At 41.9% G+C, this 23,700-nt stretch overlaps 1 protein-coding gene and 1 long non-coding RNA gene across 3 annotated transcripts in view; one reads left to right on the forward strand and one right to left on the reverse strand.

Annotated features, from left to right (window-relative positions):
- Positions 1-22,002, forward strand: part of LOC132211098 (uncharacterized) — an 81,906-nt gene extending 59,904 nt beyond the window's left edge. The window contains exon 4 of the long non-coding RNA XR_009447407.1: positions 21,701-22,002. This is a non-coding gene — a long non-coding RNA (uncharacterized LOC132211098). The remainder of the gene's footprint in view (positions 1-21,700) is intronic.
- The window catches only part of LOC125466738 (zona pellucida-binding protein 1-like), a 33,998-nt gene extending 10,404 nt beyond the window's left edge, over positions 1-23,594 (reverse strand). Inside the window, exons 1-7 of one of the 2 annotated variants that reach the window (XM_048561684.1) lie at positions 23,551-23,594; positions 15,260-15,412; positions 10,057-10,188; positions 7,272-7,421; positions 6,859-7,074; positions 6,614-6,690; positions 489-660 (exon numbers count right to left, since the gene is read on the reverse strand). In XM_048561684.1, coding sequence (XP_048417641.1) covers positions 489-660; positions 6,614-6,690; positions 6,859-7,074; positions 7,272-7,421; positions 10,057-10,188; positions 15,260-15,398 — 886 coding nt within the window. In that variant the 5' untranslated portion in view covers positions 15,399-15,412; positions 23,551-23,594. Of the gene's footprint in view, positions 1-488; positions 661-6,613; positions 6,691-6,858; positions 7,075-7,271; positions 7,422-10,056; positions 10,189-15,259; positions 15,413-15,627; positions 15,690-23,550 lie in introns of those variants that run through there. The other variant, XM_048561683.1, reaches the window with a different exon arrangement.
- Positions 23,595-23,700: the final 106 nt, after the last annotated feature.

The following is a 23,700-nucleotide window of genomic DNA, read 5'->3' on the forward strand; positions in this document are numbered from 1 at the left end:
GTCAAATACTTCTGGCACGTAGCGCTCTCATTGTCGGAGTCAGAAAATTGTGGATTCTAGTCTGTCTCCAGAAAGTACAGCAAGTTATTCAGGTTGACATTCCAATATCTGGCACTGGTGTACTGTCAGAAAAGAAGTTCAAACAGAGGCCAAGTCTGCAGATCCTCTGCTCATTAACGCATTGTTATGTGAGAGACACTTGCTATACACAATAGGTCATCATGCTTCCTGCTTTGCAACAATGCACTTCTTAAGGTACAATAGAAATGCAACGTGTTGTTCATCCGTATATCTAACTAAAGATTGTGAGCACATGTTCATAATTTAGTAATGTCCAGACAATGCACTCAAGCATTAGGCTATCTAGGAAGAACGCACGGGGAGGTGGGATGCACTCCCCATCCTGCTACCAGTCTCAAGAAACAATGAGGCATGAGTATTGAGATGAGGCACTCCGTAAGAGTTACTCCTAACAAACAAGTATTTACCACAGCAATCCATGCAAGGGCTGTTCCTATCAGACAGCTTCCCCATCCCTTCGAGGCAATGATCCACCTTCGTTGCCTTAAAGGTTCCCTCCACATAGTAAAGAGGAGGCATGTTGTTAGACATTAAGATAGACTCAGACTGGGCTAGGAATTCATGAATATTTTCAAAGGCCTGCAAGCAAAGCAGATAGAAAATCAGTTCATTCCTCCTACACTTTTGTCAGCTGCAGTTCCTTAAACTTCAATAAAGCCACAGAAGGCTTTCAACACTACATTTAATGGCACTATGCATGGTACATGCATCCTGTTCATATTAGCATTAATGTCATGCTTTTTGCATCAACACAGAAAAACATTTATACCCCCAGTGGGTATAATATTTGAGGCTAGAAGCATCTAAAATAGGATGGGAGGTTAGCCCACTGCCTTCACCTCACCCTCAAATGGTCCCACAAAATATTGGTGAATTGGGTTGGAGGAGGAATAAGGCACCCACTCGGCCTTAGCACTTAGGTCACTTGAAATTCTTAAATGTATGAATAAGTGGCAATTAAAGGTCTCATTCCATCTCTCCTGTTATAATGTGCTGGTCTGTGGAAAGCAGATCAGAAAGAGTGGGAACAGCACCAAAATTGATGAAAAGATAGGAAAGGAGGGGGCAAAGCCCCTAGGATTATGCCTCATTTTTGTACCTCCCCTCCTGACCTCTAAAGTCTGATTCTAATGCTCTCTCATCCATCTATCACTCCTGATTCTCTCATCCAATAAATCCTAGACTCGCCTGATACCTGATTTCTTTGTGGGCCTCCTTGCATTCCCAGCAACACACTATTTTCTCTCAGGCCTTGATCAGATAGGCCAAGCAGTGGCAGATGGAGTTGAATCTAGATAAATGTGAAGTTTTGTATTTTGGTAAGGCAAACAGGGCAGAATGTATACAGTTAATGGTGTTGAGAACAAAGAGACCTCGGGATGCAGGTGCATAAGTTCCTTAAAAGTGGACTAGCACGTACACAGGTAAGTGAAGAAGGTGTTTAGTACATTTGCTTTCATCAGTCGGTGCATTAAGTACGGGAGTTGGGATGTCATGTTGCAGCTGTACAGATCATTGCTGATAACACAGTGTGCAGCTGGAGGAACACTGCAGGCCAGGCAGCGTCAGAGGAGCAGGAAAGCTGACATTTGGAGCAGGACCCACCCCATTTCTAAAGATGGGTCCCAACTTGAAACGTCAGCTTTCCTGCTCTTCTGACGCTGCCTGGCCTGCAGTGTTCCTCCAGCTGCACACTGTTATCTCAGATTCCAGCATCGGCAGTTCTTACTGTCTCTGAGTGAGTTATAACCCCAATGTGAAGCCTCTTCGAGGAGTGCCTACCTTGAAGAAGTTATTCTCCTCCTTCTGGAAAGATCTCAGTGGATCTCTCTCCGACTGCAACCCTCTGATAATCTCTTTGGTCCTGAAACTGCTCGACCAGGTACTACAGCCACATTGTCTTTCTCAGTACCTGCGTATAGAACTGGATCATCCCACATTGACTGCAATCTACATTCAGGTCATTCCAATTCGGCCCTGACTGCAATAACCTCGATTTACAGAACATTCAGATCCTCCAAAAATGTTTTTCTCTGCGGCTCCTCAAGCACACGCTATCAGCGATGCACCGGCATCTTCTGGCCCTACAATCAAGCCTACCCCAGCTTACAGCCTCCCTCTCCCAGACCAGCAAAGGACCTCTTCTGTTTTCCATTTATTGCAGCATTTCAGAAGGGTCTCAACCTGAGCTTTCCTGCTCCTCTGTTGCAGCCTGGCCTGCTGTGTTCCTCCAGCTCCATACTGTGTTATCTCTGACTCCAGCATCGGCAACTCTTACTATCTCTAAGGACATTGGTGAGGCCACTTTTAGAATACTGTATTCAATTCAGGTCTCCCTACTGTAAGAAAGAGGTTGTTAAACTTGAAAGGGATCAGAAAAGGGGCAAAAGTCCAGCCCTCTACAATATAATTTTCTCACCTCCCCTGTAAAATTTAGCACATCTGAGTCTGTTACATTGCAGTTGCTGACCTCCTACTCCTTGTGGGGAAGCAATATCCCGCGCAGCTCTATCGCCACTTTGTTTTTTTACATTGATGTAGTGATTGTAACTAGGTGGACCTCATTAACCATGATTGGGGTTGTTAACCTGAGACAATCAGAAACGCTTTGACTGATCAATGTAACCAAGAGATTAGAATCTTCTCAGTTGAGGACTCACTCCGAATTGGCTGACCCCAGCCAGTGTACTGTGCACTAGTAAATAAAGGGTGATTTTGTGACAGCACACCAGTCTCTGTGCAGTTACCTCAGTGGTGACAAGAGTGGGATTCCAACCTTTAAGCTTGCACAAGACCTCAGCTAGATTGAGAACATACACTAATAACATACATTGCAAGTTATGGGTACAACTTCAGTTTTGGTCTCCAATGGGAAGCAGTTTGTGCAGTTACCACTGATGGAAGTAAATGGCTCAGGCCCACGCCTATTGGGGTGGAATTTGGTTGAGAAAGATTCACCTAGATTGGCTAAACATTTTTTGATTTGAAAAAGGCTACCTCAGTGAAAAGATAGTGAAATACCCAGGCATTCTTCAACAAGGGACTATCAAAGGGGCGAAGCCACTTTATATGTTGATCAGGACACAATTCTGAGATTTTGCAAGGCCCACCCATTGCCTTTAGGAAAGTGAAAATGCGACTGTTGTCATCTTAGATGTTGATCCACTACAATCCAAAGTGAGCAGTAGTGCTGATATGCCATGCCTCCCCATATGGTATCAGGGTAGTGTTGGCTCACTGGTGGCCCAATGGAAAGGAACACCTGATAGCATATGCTTCCCGGATCTTGGCTGATGCCAAATACAGACATGTCCAGATAGGGAAGCAAGGTCTGGCGGTCAGCTTTGGTGTGAGGAAGTTCCACCAACACCTGTATAGATGGGAATTTGTCATCGTAACAGTTCAGAAACCCCTGCTAGGGCTACTGAAGGAAGTCTAGGTGATGCTGCCCATAGTTTCCAATAGGATTCAGCGTTGGGCCCTTATTCTCAACATATACAGGTACAAGTTACAGCACCATCCAAGAAGCCAAGTGGCTGATGCGGGTGGCTTGAGCCGCCTCCCACTGGCATTTACTCCATCAGTGGGGCCTCCCCTGGAAGAGTCCATTTTGGTTATAGACTTTCTGGATACCCTTCCAGTCACCGCGGACAATATCCGACTGTGGACATGAAAGATCCTGTCCTAGAAAAACTGAAACAGCTGGTGGTAATGGGGGAAACAGAAGGGCCATCACAATCAGGATTGAAATCTTTTTAGACTAGCTGAGACCAGATCATCGCAGAGGGTGGCATATTACTGTGGGAAGCAAGGGTGATTGTCCTGAGTAAAGGTCACCGCCAGATACTGGTTTCCAAGATGAAGAGGCTAGCAAGAAGCTATGTCTCATGGCCAGGGGTGAATGTCAACATAGCTCCGTTGGTGGGACACTGCCCAGACTGCCTTCAAGGACAAAAATTGTCACCAGCAGCACCCCCACGTTCATGGGAATGGCCAAGTAAACCCTGGACTCGGCAGCATGTCCACTATGTTGGTCCTTTCATGGGCTCAATGTTCCTGATCTTTGTGGATGCCCAGTCGAAGTGGGTGAACGTGCATAATGTTCATTTGGTAAACTCAGGGATGACAATTGAGAAACCACAGGCATTGTTCGCAATGCACGGACTCCCAAAGGATTGGTGACGGATCATGAATGCCATTTACCTGGGGCGGGGGAGGGAGGTGTTGCACCAGCAGGAGCAGCCAAAAGCCTCCTCTGTGCAAGAGAGACAATTTAATTCAGGGGATGGAGTTTAGTCTTAGAACCATGAAAATAGCTCTGTACGGGTACAAGGTGAGGTTGACATGAGGTCAGGTCCCATGACTTACAAAGCTTGGGAAGGTGATACCATTCAGAGCTAACATGTGGATAACCTGAAAGCCGTTACCTCGCAAACAGGGCAGGAGTAAAACATTCCTAGCTGCTTGGAACACCCCAAATGCCTGGCGGAAACCACAAGTGTTGCCGTTCTACCTAGTGTCGAGGAAACCTCAGAATCTGAAAAGGATGCATCCTCAATACTGTTGCCACAGGAAGAAGAGGAAGAGATTCTTCCAAGATGTTCCAGACAGGGATTCAGGCTACCGTCCAGTAAACGCAGCCTGTGTCTGATTCCAAGTCAGAAGAACTGGATCTGGGGCAAATGCATTGCAAGAGAAGCGGGGGAGGGATGTGGTGATTGGAACCAGGCGGACCTGGTTAACTACGAGATGCTTGACTGGGATTGTTAATCTGGGCCAATCAAGAAAGCCTTGGCTGACCAAAAAACCAGAAGATTTGAGAGGACTGTGAACACTGGGTGGGTTTTCTGAATCTGCCTTTCTCATTTTATTCTGTGAAATAGATGAGAAATTGAGCTGTACCTAGTTTTTGGTCACAAAATTACCTTATATTGTATAATTAGGAAAAGAATGGAAGCAGTACAGGTACTGCCAGAAAAAGAATATGAAATTTTCTCCCTGCATCTTATTATGTTTTAATTCTAAAAAGACTTTCAGAAGAAGAAGACGAATCTACAGAGATATTTTTGCAAACCTAAACATTTTCAATATTTCCATCTATATTTTAATTCTTAAAAAATAAACTGCATGTTGATTGAAAAGAAAACCAGGAGATTAGAATGTCTCCAGTTGAGGACTGACTGTGGGCTGGCTAGCCACAGCCAGTATACTGTGCACCAGTAGATAAAGGGTGATTTGGTGATAGAACACTGGCCTCTGTGCAGTTATTTCATTTATTCAATATTTTCTTTTCTCCAGTTTTTCTCTTTAGATATTTATCATTCAAAGTAAGTTATTTATTTGAATTTGGGCCCACTATACTTGATGGCAATTTCTGTTGATTTTACATTTTTTAAACTTTAACTCATTGCTTGCAGACACTTTGGTTAATTGTCAGGATGCCTACAGGAAACAGGACAATACATTTATCATACACATATTTTGCTAAGCACAGACCCCAGGGAATTCTTCTATATTTGAGATCCAGTTTCAGATCAAGTTTTTAAATTCTTTCAGAGTAAAGTTTCTCCTTCAGTGTTCTTTCAAATATTCCAAAGACAGGCACAATTTGAGTTAGATACAAAGTTAACCTGACTCCGGTTTATCACATTAAGCATTTCCACAAAGTAGAACAAAAACAGAAGTTGCTAGAAAAGCTCAGCATGTCCGGCAGCATCAGTTCGGGTCCTGTGACACTTCCTCAAAACAAAGTAGAGTAGAGGTTAGATACAGAGTAAATCTCCTACGTGCTCTAAACATTGCCAGGGCCGATAAATACAAAATAATTCACTCTTTACACTCTAGTCAAATATTCCTAGCGTAGGTTGGGTGACCACTATGCAGAACATCTCTGTTCAATCCACAAAGTTAGCCCTGAGCTTCCAGTCTCCTGGCATTTCAATTTTGCTGCCAGCTCCTACTATGACCTTTCTGTCCTTAACTTCCTATATTGATGACAGCAGTTCCACAAACTGCACTTAATCCTGTGAGACACTTCACAGGCTTCCAGACTTAACACTGATATATAACAATGTTTTTTTCTTTCTTGAATCTCAGAACATAACCACTGCTCTGTTTCTTTATGGATAAAAGCTGTAGGCATTGAGTTTGTTGTTGCCATTTACACCTTTCAGGATTCACTTTATGTTTCTTCTCTTGACCCATTTCGATCCCTTTTTGTTTTGTTTCAAGATCCCTTTTGTCAATTAATCTCTCCTGTTTTCCATCCTATCATAGATTACCTTTTTTTGTTCTGTTCTTACCTCTGCCGTATCTTTGATTGAAAACATTTACAGCTCTAACATAATCGCATGAAAGACTGTCTACCTGAAAGGTAAACGTATTTTTCTCTCAAGCGTGGTCTGACTTGTTGAATTCTTCCAGCATGTACTGTTTATATTTGATTTCTAGTGGCAGCAGTATTTTGATGCAGCTAAGATTATTTTTTCAAGGAATGAAATTGTCCTGAATCTTCCCCCTGTGATTTCCTTACCTTCCTCAATGTCTCTTCGTTGTGACATTCCTGGCCCATTGTACATGGGATCATTGCATCTTCACCTTGCGACTGCACTGTGTAGGGCAAGAAAATCATAACAATCAGAAGATTATAACTATGCATTTACATTTGAGTCTTCCTGATATTGAGTGTGAATTCCACACCAGGAAGCGCATTTACCCTTGAGGCTATACTTATGCCAGGATCATTTGATATGTGTGCAGTTACCCAATATCACATACCTGTGATATTGAGCTGGATGTGGTGTTCCATTGTACCGGGTGATGTTTCCCACTGTGTGCAATCAAATTCTAAGTTTATCTGACAAGACAGTTTTTCGCACAATGCATCAAGCACTGACTTCGCAGATGTAATGAAGTTCTTCACATAACGTTGCTCACAGGTCAAGGTCTCCAGCTGTGCACCAACTTGTAGGCTTTGAAACGGTAAGTGGTAGGCTGGAGCAGAGGAAGAGGCAGATTACTTCATCTGTGGTCCACATAGAGTCACTTTAGTCAAACAGGAGGTGTCAGCGTGGTTCCTGCCCTGCTCTGTTCTTGAATGTTAGACTACACTGTGCCAGACTGCTCTCAAACGGAATACGGTTCATTAACCTACTCATGCACATAAATGACAGAACTAAGGTTTCACTCACCCACAAGACAGAAGCGGAGCGTCAAGCTGTGTTCTTCCTGGTGTCTGAAATGCGTCATGGTGCAAAAATAGAGGCCAGTGGCTTGTGAGGTTTCCCAATTTAACAGCATCAAGCTTCCATCAAGCCTCACTCTGTACTGATCACCCTCTCCTGGCAAACAATTAGATGCAGGGATCATAACAAACAATCATAATCCTACAGTACAGGAGGAGGTGCATTGGGACACTGCGCTTACACCTGTGAACAAGGTACCTAGTTACTCCCATTCCCCTGTTTCTTCTCTATAACATAACAAGCTTAATACTTTAACGAAGATCTGTAGCTCAGGTTGCGTTGGAGTTGTTGGTTGGTTCACCGAGCTGACTGGTTTTTGTGCAAATGTTTCATCTCCCTTCGAGGTGAAATCATCAGTGCTGTGTAGCTTCCATTGAAACGCTGTTGTTCTGTCCCACTCTGAATTTATATGATCTGATCTGTCATTGGTGGGCAGTCACCTATAAGGGAGACAAAGTGTTTGCACAAAAACCAGTCAGCTCAGCGAACCAACCAACAACTCCAGCATACCAGGCTGATAGCAATATTTTCTTCTTCAACTGTTTTCCCTTCTTCCCTGCAAGGTATGGCTTCTGGTGCTAAGTTTATAAATCTCACTCAGGTGTCAAGAACTACAGCTACATTCAGTGGACCTGCTTTAGTGAAGCAACGATCACTAAAGTTGCCAGATTTTCATGCCTGTATTTTTTTTTGAAACAGATGTGAGTTGGTGGTTGGGGAATTTAAAGAGGTAGTTCTGGTCAAATTCCAGGATTCCCACCCTTACACCAGTCATGTCGGATTATTTTAATCCCAGGACAAGGGTGTAGATTATCAGTTAGTTCACTGTGGCGTGTGAAATTTAGATCTACCCTCTGCTTTCCTGCTATGGTGCCTATTTTATTATGAGATCTGGTTCATGTCACCTCTGAGGAGATGCGAATCATGTGTAAAGCCTAATTTGGAGTCAGGATCATTTTAACAAGTAAATTCAGATAGTGTTGTTGATAATACCAAAAATCATAATGTAATGGTGTATAATCTGTATGTTTTAAATGCAAGACTTGATAGGTAGCACTTTGTTCTTCAAGGTTATTAACAAAATATTGGCTAGCATTATGAAGTGTTAAGATATATCAGAGTAATTCATGCAGAAGATAAACTGTTCTTCTGTAATCAGCAATATTGAAATTAAGATTTTAAACTGTTAATTTCCTGTTGAGTTTTTTTGTTGTTTGATAATTTGGTTATCGGAAGCTGCACTACATCAAAAGACTTTAATGAATGCAGCTCTAGGAACTTCGTTGACACACCTACACATTGGAAAAATTTCAAATATTTGGCTGAGCACCAAGGCCCACTATTTAACTGAGGTGAGCAGCAGTTGGTAACACACCTGTAAAGGGAACTGTGGGCTTTGTTCTGATTGACAATTTTATGAACAATTAATTGTCTAAAGACATTTTTGAATATGTTGTTTATTTTAAAAGTTTTGTGAGCTCTTAAGATGATTAACTTTTCCTCTTGAAGTGGAGTTTGAAGGCTGGGTGTTTGGCACTTTTATACACTTCTCAGCAGAGAGATATTTTTGGAGGTGTTTTTGAATGGCTGTTTATTTTGACTGTTTGATAAGAATCTAATATTTCCTGACATTGTAGGGCTGAAGAATTGTCTCCATGGTGGATATTGGATGAGTGAACATGGGGATTTAGAACCAATGGGTGCAATGAGAGGGCTTAGGAAGTATGGTGAGGGCAGGAGGGGCATCATTGGTGGGGGGAGATGGTGGTGTTGGGGTGCATGAAGGGTAAGGTGAGGGCGAGGAGCCCAAAGCTCATTTTCATAGTGGAACAACAGTCCCAGTAATTGAGGCAAGCTCATAGAATCTTTTACAAGTCAAATATTTGTTTCTTGTTATTTACTCCTTTGCTGAATAGCTTACACCTGCTTCTTTGATTACTTTGTAGTTGACATAATAGTTTCCACATCAGTAAACACTCCTTTACAGTCACATTAACCTCATATTCTTGACTTAAGTTACCCAAAAAGAATCAGCCCATTCCCCTGCCTTTGTGCTTACTCCCAGTAACAATTAGACAATTGATTGGACAGTCTAAATCCACCCCAAATATTAATAGGTTGGACTGACTGATGCTCCAGTGTTGACCTTTTGAACTTGTTGTAGTGAATAAAATCATGCAGTAAGAGGTTAAACAGAAATAACCAAAATTAGAGTAAACATCATCAGGCATCACTTATACATACACATACTCACCCACCTATATAAACACACTGACATATGATTTGCTATGATCATACAAGTGTGGACTAGGATAAGTACTGATGGAGAAACTGGTTTGTCTTTTCCTTTCTTACTGTTTCATCTGTTCCTTCTGTAGTTTACTATCTAAGGGTATATTTTCCTTTCATTTGGCTGGAGGAGTGAAAGCACTGAACTAGTCAGAAACCAGTGAAAGAGAGCTGCAAAACACTACATAAACACGTTTCCTTCTCCCTCCTACACCAAATTCATGCCCAGTTGCCCAGAAAATGTTGTGGAGTCCCAGGAGCTGGAGTAACCAAATAACATATTTGCAATGTCTTAAGAAACGTAATCTTATAAAAGGATGGAGGGTAAAACTGACCGTGTAACTGACTTTTGCCCAGAATGTACGATATGATTTGCAATCACATTGAAATCTCATGTCTGAACCCAACAGCAGTTTCAGTTTCACTTTTCACTATAACATACCTATTGCACGAGCCCGAGACTCCCCCTCCCTCCACCAATACGTCGAGGGATTGCTGATGGTGTTCTGACTTAGCTCTGGAGTCAGACAGTAAATGGCAACAGGCGACCCTCTCAAAGGGATCAAAACTTCAACTGAAAATAAAAGATGACACACGAGCATTTTATATGACACATTTTAATAATCTGCACAATTGCCCGAAGCTTCCCTTCGCTCAAAAACACTGATGTGGGGTTCCATATTTTCTGCATATTTCCTAAGTAGCCATGCTTCAGATGAACATCTAGATCGTAAGTATGACAGATTCATTTAAAAATTAGTTTCATTTATACAGAACCTTTCACAATCTCAGGACGTCCCAAGGCATTTTGCCATTAGTGAATAAATAGCTTTGGAAATTCAGTGACTTATAATTAAACAATTGTTGCAGCCACTTGTACACTGAGCAAAATCCCACAGCCATGTGATCATGACCACATCTTCTGTATTGGTGAGGTTACTTGAGGGATAAGTATTTGCCTGGAATCAAAGGAAGGTTTCCTTCTGTTTAAATAGTATTGCAGATAAATCTTTAATTTAATGTCTTACTTGAAACAAAACATCTCTAACAATGCATCATTTGCTCACATGCAGTATTATCAGAATCAGCAGGGGCTATAGACTTGGGTCTGGGATTCAGACATGAACTTGTGACCCTCTGACTCAGTCAAACATGCTATTACTGAATGGAAGCTGACACTATAGGGAGTCTTACAGCTGATACATGTAAGAAAAGTATTTGTTTGAGTCCCCTTCATCTAAACAAGCTTGGTCAGTCTAGATAAGACAGTAGTTAATTAGTTAAGAGAACAGTTTTACTTGACATACTCTTGATTAGTCAATTATTATGACATGCCCAATGCCATCAATTGAAATCAAATGAATCTAACAAAATTGTCCCCTTATTTACAGGCTATTAACAATAAATTCCATCCCTACCAGTTACAAGAGGCATCGATGTGATAGTAAACATCACATGTTTCTTCTTTAGGGAGACCCGAGAACAAACAAAGTCATGGGAAATAAGTAATCAGTCAAAAGACTCCATTAAACACATGCTGCCTCAACCTGTCAATGAACACTTTTGCCTGACCCAAGAATGCAAGCTGGAAAAATTATAGAGAGTGCTGAAAAGCAAAATTTACCATACTAGTAGAATTCTAGACCCAATTATCTTCATCTGCTTAATCAATGACCTTCCCTCAATCAGAAGGTCAGTAATGATGATTGCACCAGTTGATTGGGCAGTGCCATTCATAACTCCTCAGGTAGTGAAGCACTCTATGTCCGTGTGCAATAAGATTTGAACCACATTCAAACTTGGACGTGTAATAGATAAGTAAACTTGTGCAATGTGCCAGGCAATGACAATGCACATTGTCAACAATGGAGAACCTAAACATCTGCCTTTGACACTGAATAGCATTAATATTATTGAATCCCTGACTATCAACTTCCTGGGGGTTACCTTTGGTCTATTCCGGTCAGTAACATGAATACTGTGGCTACTAGAGCAGGTCAGAGTCTAGGAATTCTACAGTGAAGAATTCACCTGACTCCCCAAAACCTGTTCACTATCTACAAAGCATAACTCATGAGTGTGATGAAACATTCTCTAGTTGCCTAGAAAAGTGTAGTTTCACAATGCTCAAAAAAACAAGAACACTATGACAAAGCCACTCACTTGATTCATACCCCATGCACCAATTATATATTGACTCCATCTGCCACCAATATTCAGTGCCACAACTTGTGTCATCTATAAGATGTGTTGCAGTAATCCACCAAGGCCCTTTCAACAGCACTTCACAAACCCATAAACTCTACCACCTTGAATGAAATGTTTCAGATTCATGGGAACACCACTACTTCTCAGTTCCACTCTAAACTAGACACCATCCTGTCTTGCAAATATATCACTATTACTTCACTGCCACTGGGTTACAATCCTGGAACTCTTTTCTTAACAGGACTTACATCTGTTCAAGAAGGCAGCTTACTTCTACCTTCTTAAGTTCAATCAGTAAGGACGGACATCAATTGTTCACCCACATCCTATGAACGAAAAAAATAAGCTTCATGCAACAAGGGAAATGTCAACATAATGAGGCTGACAAGAGGCTCAGCCTAATGTTCTGGGGCAACAGGTTTAAATTCTTCCACAATTCAAGTACAATAAATATATCTGGAAAAGAATCCCTACAGTGTGGAAAAGCGGCCATTTGACCTATCAATTCTACATTGTCCCTCTGAACAGCACCCCACCCAGACCCTACAACCTGCATTTACCATGGCTAATCCACCTAGCCTGCACATCCCAAAACACTATGGACAATTTGGCATGGCAAATATAGCTAACTTGCACATCTTTGGACTATGGAAGGAAACTGGAGCACCCACAGAAACCCCATGCAGACACAATGAGAATGGGCGAACTCCACACAGACAGTCGCCCAAAGCTGGAACTGAACCCACATCCCTGGCACTGTGGGGCAGCAGTGCTAACATTTGAGCCACCATGCCATCCTTAAAAGGTATACTTAAAAAGCTGGTATTAAAGGATACATGCAGTAATAGCCATGAGATGAGCTGAACTCACTATTTGTGTGTAATTATCACACTACTTAAGAAAGGTTGGAAACTGGCTCTGGTATTCTGGATCCATGGATCCTACATTGAGCAGGAGGCACCAGAGCTTGGAGCATAGCACAAGACCTATCACAGGTAATATGCAAGTAGAGAGACAAGCATTTGTGACCTAACAGAAGGGCACAAACATGAGGCATAATGCGATAGTCCACCATTGGTAAAATGGAGCTCCACACAAACAGTAGAATGAAGGACATGATGGAATCCGTGTGTTCCTCTAATTACTCTTTCAACTGCAGAGCCTGGGAATAGTTGTCTTTCTGTAAAGAGGGTGTGGAATCCACAGAAGTCATTCTGTCACATCTCTGATCCACATCTTCCACACAACAGATACTTCCATGTTGTGGATGTGTGTTCAAGTAGATGTGGAACCATAATCTAGTTAACACAGCACAGATGCACCCAACCAAACAGCTGATGCAAACTGTGACAGGCAAGAACACTGCTGGGGAGTCCAGTGATGCTGATACTCAGGCTGATGGAATTGTCAGCAGGGTAGGAGTGGCAAATGCTAAAGCAACATGGGGAGATGAAGGGACATCTAAAAAAGATCTGTGGGTCCAACCATTCCTGTATGAACAGGTGCTTAGAATCTCTTGTGCCTGTAGACTCTCTGGCCTTCCATAGGACGAAGCAGCATCTAACATCTGACCACCACTTCCTCTTTACCATTGAAAGAGAAATTGTGCTCAGCAATAGGGGGCATCATAGTGGCTCAGGGGTTAGCGCTGTTCTTCACAATGCCAGGAACTTGGGTTCAATTCCACCATCGGGTGACTGTCTATGTGGCGTTTGTACATTCTCCACACGTCTACATGGGTTTCCTCCAGGTGCACTGGTTTCTTCCGATAACCCAAAGATGTGCAGTTACGTGGAATGGCCATGCTATATCACTCATAGGGTCCAGGAATGTTCAGGCTACGTGGATTAGCCATGGGAAATGCAGGGTCATGGGGTTAGGGTAGGTAGGCAGGTCTGGGTGGGATGCTGTTTGGAATGTTGATGTCGACTAGATCGGCCAAATGACCTGCTTCCACACTATAGGGATTCTGTGGCAATATCCTCATTGTTCAGTTGCTATCCCCTGTATGTAGGTTGTATTGGACATGAAATACCTCAAATGGTATGGGAAACAACTTCCAGTCCATCATTTAAGGCTCCAAATCATCTGTCTAGACAATTCAGCTTAATTTCCAGAAGACCTATAGCCTGCTTTATCATCACTTGAATGGTGCTGTGATAGCTGTTGTAACTCTCTTCAAAATCAAAGCGAGGGTTTTGAAGAGGCATTATAGCTTCAGCATCACCCACTCCCATCACCCAGTATGCATCCTTTAAGGTATCGTTAAGATGGCAGAGATCTAAAAGGTCTAGTCCTTGGGATAGCCTTATATGTAGGAATTGTGCCTGCTTCTCAGGAACCATGTAAGAACGTGAAAGAAGCACTTGCAATGGCCATAGACTAGTCAGACATTGGGAAAGCATAAATTCTTTCTGTAGCTGCAGACTGTTAATTGGGAGCCTTGTTGACTGTACAAATATCACTCTGCACCTTGGAATCCTGTGATTGGCCCTAAATCTTATTGTCTTCTCTACCTGAACCAATGCACAAATTGGTCGACCCTCTTGAGCGTGGTATTGCTGTATCAAGATGGTTACCAATAAGCTGAAACTAGGAGGACCCACAACCTGTTCAATGGATCTCTAGAATGATCCAAAGATTTAAATGCTGTAGTTATCTTCAGTTCCACTTGCATTGTGTAGCTACTGTTTCCTATGGACCTTAGCTCATCCTCCAGCATAACACAGCTAACCTGGGATGGTTGTCCTCAGAGAGGCAGAGTGTTTGGTGCCACAGCAGCAGATCTGACATTCGGGGTAGACGTGCCATGGTCTATAAAGCCTCCCTCATGGACAACTCCTTCTCTGTCAGTAGGCTCGTTCTACACCCTAATTCTCCCTCCCATCCCTCCTTCTCCACTGCATCCCCCAAGGTAGGCATATTTGCTGCCTCTCCGGTTGCTGTTGCACTTTGTTACAGCTCTCTCTCTCTCTCTCTTTGCTACTCCTTTTCACCAAAGGTCCAAAAACATGAGTGAATGAGACATCTAGCCCTCTGGATTCACTCACTAAGCACTTCCACCATTTTTTTCACGTACAATCTTTGTGCATTTGCACTTCCTCACTAATGCTTCATTAGATTAAGGCTTTCCTGGTAGAACAATTTAACCTCCCCAAAAGGACACGCTCCCTGCTCTGTTGATGTCCAACCCATTTAACTTGTGGAGCTCCCTCCTGCCTTAGTGCTGGTCCCATTTCATCAGGAGCGGGTTATGTCTAAATGAATAATGTTAGTGGGCAGGCTTAGGTATTATGTTATAGTAAAAAAAATCACTATTTGACCCAGTGTTTCACCAGAGATGTCCAATTCTTTTGAACCCAACTAAGCAACAGCTGTGGTATGTCAGCTAGGTTTAACAATATAAAAGTAAGCCAGTCAGCATAGATGTGTTTTACCTGTCTCTCCCTCTCTTCCGAAGACTCGGTGAACACTATCTCTAATCTGGGAAGTTGGAAGCAATGACTTAGTGAAACGTAGAAACCGTTCAGTCAAGGCCTTCACTGGTCTCTTATCATCAACTTTGTCACTGTTCATGTTAGGTTGATCTCCTGAGTGTGAGCGATACATAGAAGGAAAGAAACATATAACACAAAACACATCAGGAAATTTGTGTGGAACAAATAGTGAGCCGGAGGACAACAGAGTGAAAGATTGTTCTGATCAAATTTATATAGTGCTGAGATGTTTTTTAAAAATTGGTGAGCATTAGCAAGCACGATTGAAACATGTCTTTACCAGGTAGATGTGTTTATTCATAACTAACCTTTTGCCTTTCTTTGAGAAAGCAAAAGACACACGATAATAATCATGAAAAAGGCTCGCATCTCCGAGTTCTCTCAGTGACAGCGGACGGTCGGTAAGTCATATATTTATCCAGTACGGTAACAGAGTGGTTGCCGATTTAGAGGCCTGGACTATAATGTAGCAGAATTCCCCCGGGTTAATTCACGATTTGAATTGAGCGAACGACGTCGGCAGAAAGAATTTCCGACTCGGGGTCACCAATTCCATTGTTGGGTTGGCAAAGGTCACAAAGATATTTTTTGTCACAGTTTTAGTATTCTGCTCGCTTGTAAAGCGCTCATTGCCGAAAATAAAAGTCGGCTAATGGATAAATATCAATAAAGATCAAACTCCTGGAGTTGGTTAGAGGTTAAAAAAAACGTATTGAAGAAATGGAATTTGCTGTAAACATTCATATATATTCGTAAACGTTTTTATGTAAATAGGATCCAATATGAGGCTTGGTACTGGTTGCGGTTATAAACAGTCAACTTTGGCATTGTTAACATAGATAAATTCATTTTATGAATATAATTGTTTAATTATGAATCAATGCGTTTTTGAACTTACTTATATAATTATTTGAAATTAGTAATTTTTACTGTTATTGTTTACAGGCGATTATATTCTTACTTCTTAAATCTTACATATTTATATAGTACGGTAACACAGTGGTTACCGATTTAGAGGCCTGGACTATAATCTAGCAGGTAGCGACTTGAAATTCTACCGTGGCAGCTAAAAAATTCAGTTAAAGAACTAAATCTGAAATAAAAAGCCAGTGTGAGTAACAAAAGTAAAACTCTGCAGATGCCTGAAATCTGAAATGAAACAGAAAATACGAGTACTACAAATACTCAGTAGATCAGCCAGCATCTGCCGGGAGAAAAGGTTCGCGTTTCCGGTGTATAGTTATTCAGACTTGAGGAGTATAGAAGTGTGTATCACGTTTTCAGCAAGAGAACTTGGGGAATAGGAAGAAGAACAAAGGGAAGGTGAAGCAAGAGTAAGTAGCAAGGAAGATTAAATGGGAAAAGATTTCACAATACAAAAGCCAAAAAGAATGGCAAAGGGTACAATAAAGGAACAAAAGATGTGTCCAGAGTGGGGGACTATACTACAAAACAATGTTCAAATGCAAAATGAGGAAATAAAGAAAGAAATGAGAACAAAAAGGACAAGCAGAAACAAACATGAGGCCCAGGTTGTGGTCTAAAATGTTTGAACTCCACATTCAGTCCAGTAGCCTGTGGAATGTCAAGTTGAAAGTGAAGTTTCTGGTCCATGTCACATTGGTAGTCATGATGTGGAGGTGCTGGGGTTGGACTCGGGTAGACAATGTCAGAAGTCACACGAAACTAGGTTATAGTCCAACAGGTTTACTTGAAATCACAAGCTTTCAGAATGCTGTTCCTTCATGAGGTGATGTCTGACTTCTGACATTGCCAGTCATCTATTTTCCAAAGTAGGCATGTGTCTGTCCTCTACAACTCTTTATTTGCATTTCACAGTTCAATATAAACTTCAATCCGCTCCCTTCCGAATATCACTGACTTCCTTCAGTAGGGAAAATCTGTTTTTTTTTAATGCCATTACCACAGCCTTCCCAGAAAAGGAGCTCCCTCTAACACCATTTCAAAAATTCTTAGATAGGATGGCACATGTGACAGCTGACTACTGGAAACTTTTCAGTAACAGATGCTACTTCACAAAGACATATCTCTGTCTGAAAGCAGATGTCTAATGACCTTCCTGCCTTTGTTGTCTGTGTGCAGATTCTTGATGAGGGACTCTCAGGTTCATGGCCCTATTCATGTTGATAATTGCCTATTGCTACTGGGCTTGCCATAAAGATCCTGGTAGAAAGATCCATGGCATAAAGATCCTGATGGGGCAGCACAGTTGCTCAGTGATTAGCACTACTGCCTCACAGCACCAGAAGCCTGGGTTTGATTCCACCCTTGGATGACTGTCATGTGGAGTTTGCATATTTTCCCAGTATTTGTGTAGGTTTCCACGGAGTGCTTCAGTTTCCTCCCAAAGTCCAAAGATGTGCAGGTTAGGCCATGTGCATGGTTTGGCCATGATAAATTGTCCATTGTGTCTAGGAATGTGTAGACTAGGTGGATTAGTCATGGTAAATGCAAGATTACAGAGATAGGTTAGGGGCCAGGTGTGGGTCGGATGCTGTTCGGAGGGTCAATGCAGACTTAATGGACTGAATTGGCCTCTCTCTGCACTGTAGGGATTCTATGATTCTAGAAGCCTGCAAATGATTTTACTTAACCCGGAGATCTTTCAGAAAATATTTTCTGAAGAAGGGTCTAGGCCCGAAACGTCAGCTTCCCTGCTTCTCTGATTCTGCTTGGTCTGCCCTATTCATCCAACTCTACACCTTGTTATCACAGACCTTAATGAGTTGTTTTCTTTTGGTTTCTTCAATTCTTTCTGATTATTTGTTGACAATACAAGGTTGTTGGTGCACCTACACTCAGGCATTCACTGGTTGAGAATGCGCCCTTTTAATGTTCCTGAAAATGGTTTTCACTTTTTCTTTCAACAGAGGGTTTGCCAAAAGAGCAGCTTACAGAGGAAGGGTAAGAGAGTAGTTAGCTCCTCGAGATTTTCTTCTATTCTGAATACATGGGAGAAAAAGAGAAATTGATGCTTTCTCTTCACAGACTGGATGTTTGTGCTGTATTGTCAACATATAAAACTGTAGTCGCCTGCCCAGGAACCAATCAGGAGGGTGTTACTATGCTGAGTTGTCCTGATCACACAGCAGCTGGTGCTGATTAGACTGAAATTCTCAGTCATTGCCAGAATAAGGCTACATTGTAAAAACAAAATCCAATTTGTTCCAGTAACTTGTTTGTGAAATTGCAAATATCTCTTACATCACGTTCTTGCTTTAAAGCAGTATCTTTTCCAATTTTTGGTCAGCAGCCCAAAAATAATTGTCAGCTTTACGTAAGCAACAAGAATTTTCACGTCATGCTTATAACTGAACAGGAGTGATTTCATGGAACAGCCATCCACTCTCTATAGAACTGAATCCATCCGATCTCCTTTTGGTCTCCCCATGTACAGGAAACCACTTTGTGAATATTAAACAAAAAAAATGCCAGGGAGACTAGAAAGAGGACAAGCAAAGTTGAGCATCAAGTATGTTTCAAAAGTGGAATGATATTAAAATGACCAAGTGAAGAGCATTCTCCCTGTATGGGTGCAGCATTCACAGCAGAGATGATCTAAAGGCACAAGTTGAGATACATGGATGTGATCTCATTGCCACTAATAGCAACATGGCTGCATGGTTATCTGCACTAAGAAGTGAATTTTCAAAGATATTCAATGTTTAGGAAGCGTGAAAGGAGGTAGAGTTACACTGATGATAAGTACAGTTTTTAAGGGAGGATCTTGTATCAGAAGAACAATGTGTGGCTACTGTTTTGGGTGGAGCTGAAAAGCAGAAGGGGTAGCAGACAGTGGTTAGAATCCACCAAATAGAAGTAGTTTTGTGGAGAACATCCCCTATAAACTGCACAGCCAGTTTGAGAATCCGTGCACAATGATCAGTGTTTTAATGCCATTCACCGCTTTGACTTCAGATTTCAGAAATCATTACTTTGCTCAAACCTTGGAGGCCCACACAAAAGATGAAAATAAAAGTGACAACACTGGTGTGGAGCATGGTTTTAACTAAGAGATGAGAGAAGCATGTAGCATGAGTGATTTCATCTGCATATAGACTGGGTAAACCAATTGAGTGTTAAATCTATGGAGGGCAATTTTCTGGATTGTGTTATCAGCAATTTTCTAGAGTAGTAGGTTGAGGAGCCACCTAGAGGAAGTGCTATTTTAGATCTGATATTGTGTAATGAAAAAAGGGCTAATTAACAATATTGTTGTAAAATAACTTTTAGGAATGAATGATTGCTTGAAAGTAAGATAGTTCATTCCAAAGCAAAGAAGATAAATTTGAAAAAGGGAAATTATGAAGGCACGAGGCACAAATTGGCTGAAGTGAATTGGGAAAGTATATTAAAATGTGTGACTGCACATTGGCAACACTCTTTTGAAATGCAAAAACTCAAAAAAGGTGAGGCAACAAAGGTGATGGCTAACAAAGGAAAATCCAGATGTTATTAGATTGGAAGAAAAGGTCTACAAAGTTAGCAGAAATAGCAGTAATTCTGAGAATTGGGAGGTTTATAGATTACCACAAAGAAAGACTAATGAATTGATAAGGGAAGGGCGAATAGAATATGAATGTAATCTAGCAAAACAAAACATAAAAATGGACTATAAAATCCTGGATAGATAGGTGAAAAAGAAATGTTTGACTAAAACAAATGTGAGTCCATATAGGCAGTCTGGACAATTTATAACAGGGAATAGAGAAAAGGCAGAGAAGCCAGTTGGTTACTTTGTGTATATTTTCCCAAAGATTTCAGAAATCTCACAGCATTAGAGACCCAAGTAGCTGGGGAGGAAGAGACTTTGAAGAAAATTAGCATTGGTAAGAAGATTGGACTGCAGAAATTAATGAGGCTGAAAATTCAAAAATCTCCAGGTCCTGATGGTTGACATCAAGAGTGTAGAAGGAGGTGGCTTTAGAGAAATATGATTCATTGTTTATTATCTTTAAAAATTCTGCAAATCTTGAATGATTCCTGTCAAATTTGAAGGTAGCAAGTGTCATCCCACTATTTAAGAAGGGAGTGAGAGAGAAAACAGGGAACTACAGACCTATTAACCATCTATCAGTAGTGAGGAAAATGCTAGAATTTATTACAATTGAGGGATAAGTAGACACCTGTTGGTAATGATCTGAGTGGGCAGTCAACATGGATTTCCAAATGAAAAATTGTTGTAGATTTTTTAAGATGTTACTAACAAAATTGATAAAGAAGATCCAATGGATGTAGTACATTTAGATTTTCAAAAGGCTTTTGATAAAATCCCCCTCAGGAGGCTGATTTAAAATTTAAGGATATGGGATAGGAGGTAATGTGCTAGCATGGATTAATGATTGGCTAACAGTGAGAAAACAGAAAATAGGAATAAATGGGTCATTCTTGTGTTGGCAGGCTTCGCAAGGGTCAGTACTTGGGCCCAGTTGTTCATAATATACATCAATGATTTGGAGTTGGCAATAGATGTAATATTTCCAAATTTGCAGATAATGCAAAGTTGAGCAGGAATGTGTGTTGTGAGGAAGATGTAAAGTGACTTCAGAAGAATTTGGCCAAGGTTTGTAAATAGGCAAGGACATGCCAGATGATATATAATATGGATAAATGTGAAGTTATCCACTTTGTTAGGAAGAATGGATGTAGAGAGTATTGTTGAAATGAGTAAGAAGTCTGAAAGTGTAGATGAACAAAGGACCAAGGTGTCCATGTCATTAAGTCACTGAAGGCTAACATGCAGGTGCAGCAAGCAGGTAGGCTAATGGAATGTTAGCCTTTATTGGAAGGTGATTTCAGTGCAGGAGTAGTGAGATCTTGCTTCAGTTATATAGGAGTTTGATTAGACTGTGCTGGGAATGATTGTGTGTAAATTTTCCTTACCTCAGAAAAAATATTATTGCCAAAGTGGGAGTGCAACGAAGGTTCACCAAACTTATTCCAGGACGGAGTAAAATCCTTGGGTTTGTCCTTGGAATGTCCTTGAGAGATTGGGAAAACTAGACCTAAATTCTCTGCAGTTTTGAAGAATAAGAGGTGACCTCATTGAAACATACATGTTTCGTCCCCAGAGCTCACTTGGAGAGTGCATCCGTTTTATAGGAGTGGGATGTCCTGTCAAAGACCTTCCCTTGGGCAGGTGTCCATCTCTTCCCCTGTCCTGCAGATATGCGAATGTATTCCTGCATATCACAAGGCTCTCAGACACCTTCCTGTCAGGTACAGCAAAAGTTTGGTCAGTTGACTCCAGTTCATACTTGACCCAGTTGGTGATGACTTTGGTCTGGATTTTGTCTACATTCAGCAGTGAGATTGGTTGCCAATTCCTAATTTTCTCCCTCTCTTCCTTCTGCTTGGCAGGTAGGCCATCATTTCCAGGAATTTTACTCTTCTCAAAGGACTCAAGGGCTTTAGTCAGCTCATCCAGAGATTACAACTGGTCCAGACTCTCCCATGTGCTGTCATCTGAGACCTGCTAGATAGAGGTCAGGAACAAAAGGGAGACCATACAATCTGTGGGCTTTTTGTCATAAGGTCTGGCACAAAAGGATTTGCTGACCCTCAAAATGTCAGACTGAGATTATGTTACCAAGCCAGCTTTCTCCTACACACTGCTGATCACAGAGCTCTCCCTGTGCATTTTCTGGAAGATGAAACATGAGCATGTCTCATCCTGCTCCACAGGATGGAATGGAAGATTATCTTGGAGAACTCCAAGGCAAAGAGTGAGGTTTGCTGACTCCTCACCTCATGGAGATCCTTGACATCAACACTAATCACCTGCAGCAGGAGCAGGTTCTTAACGTTTTTGTGGATTTGGGACAATTTCATCTGCCTCTCTCCCTTGCCTTCTGAACACCTTTGAGAATAAAGAACCTCTTGATATTCATTTTGATTGCTTCCCACCAGTGTGCAGAAGGCTAAAAGTGGAGTTTCATTGTTCTCAAACCTCCATAATTCCTTTTGAGTTTGTTAATGTGTTCAGGGGTCAACAGTTTGTGTTCAGCTTCCATGTTTCCTTGACACCTCTCTGGCCTTCCTGTAGGTGACAGCTGGACAATAGAAGGTAGTGGTCAGAGTAGAACATAAGTTTTATGTTGGTGGATGTGACAGAGACAAAAACAGAAACTCTATTCTGAAGCAGACAGATCCACCTGGCTGTGACCAGCTGAGTCTAGATGTGCTGCCTGGTTTGCTGCCAGTCTCTCCTAATGATACAGCTGCTTCGATGATTCAGTTGAAATCATTGGCTAAATGACCTGCTTGGACGTTGCCCGCAGCCGTGGCAGCTGCTGAAGAACGGCCGTATGCTCATTCTTTATCACTGGGACATACCCGTTCATTAGTCTTGGGAGAGTCATCTGATGCAAGGAGGTGCCCAGCCACCAAGTCTTAACCTTGGAGATGAAGCTGCCTCTCACAACAGAATACCCAAGGTGGACGAAAAGTAATCATTACCTCCTGACTGCATGGATGGCCTATGGGCCCACCAGCTCAATCATTTCCCGCAACTACTGAGGTACATTGCTGCAGGGACACGAGATCCACTTTGATGTTCGCCCAGTAAGCCAACGTAGAATCACACCACATAGTAGCCTGAATGCTATGCACATTGATGCTGGAAATTTTAAATCTCATGTTAAGACTTTAGGTAGCATTTCTGTTATTAGAGTCTGTCCATGCAGGCTTACTTTTCATGACTGGCTAATTGTATTTCTATCGTTATGGTCAAGTGTATCTCTCTCTGCACGCTTACTATAGTCCAATTGAGTTGGCACATTATATATCACTACAGATTAATTCTAATCTGAGGACAGGTAGAGATAACACAGCAATGGAGCTGGAGGAATACCACAGGCCAGGTAGCATCAGAGGAGCAAGAAAGTTGACGTTTTGTGTCAGGATGCTTCTTAGGAAATGGGGAGAGGTGGAAGGCAGCTGGGAAGTAGAGAGGAAGGTAATAGGTGAGTGCAGGTGGGGAGTGGTCAGTGAGGTGGAGGGCCACCACTCTCTACCTTCCACAGCCCCACTCCCTCTATTTATTTCCCAGCTCCCTTCCCCCTCCCTATTTCTGGGGCAGGGTCTTGACCTGAAACATCAACTTTCTTGCTCCTCTGATGCTGCGTTCCTCCAGCTCCACATGGTGTTATGTCTGACTCCAGCATCTACAGTTCTTACTGTCTCATCACAGGTAAACATATGATATATACCTGAAGGTTTATTACTCCCGCCCCTGTTTAGGGATCTCTACAGGCGTATTCCTGCTGCTGGCAGTATTATTACACATCTCTGGAGAAGGGGGGGGTCTTGAACGCGGGGTCTCTTGGTTTCGGAGAGGGGAAATACTATCAATACACCTC

Source organism: Stegostoma tigrinum, chromosome 28 (genome assembly GCF_030684315.1).
Source record: "Stegostoma tigrinum isolate sSteTig4 chromosome 28, sSteTig4.hap1, whole genome shotgun sequence".
Classification (NCBI taxonomy): domain Eukaryota; kingdom Metazoa; phylum Chordata; class Chondrichthyes; order Orectolobiformes; family Stegostomatidae; genus Stegostoma; species Stegostoma tigrinum.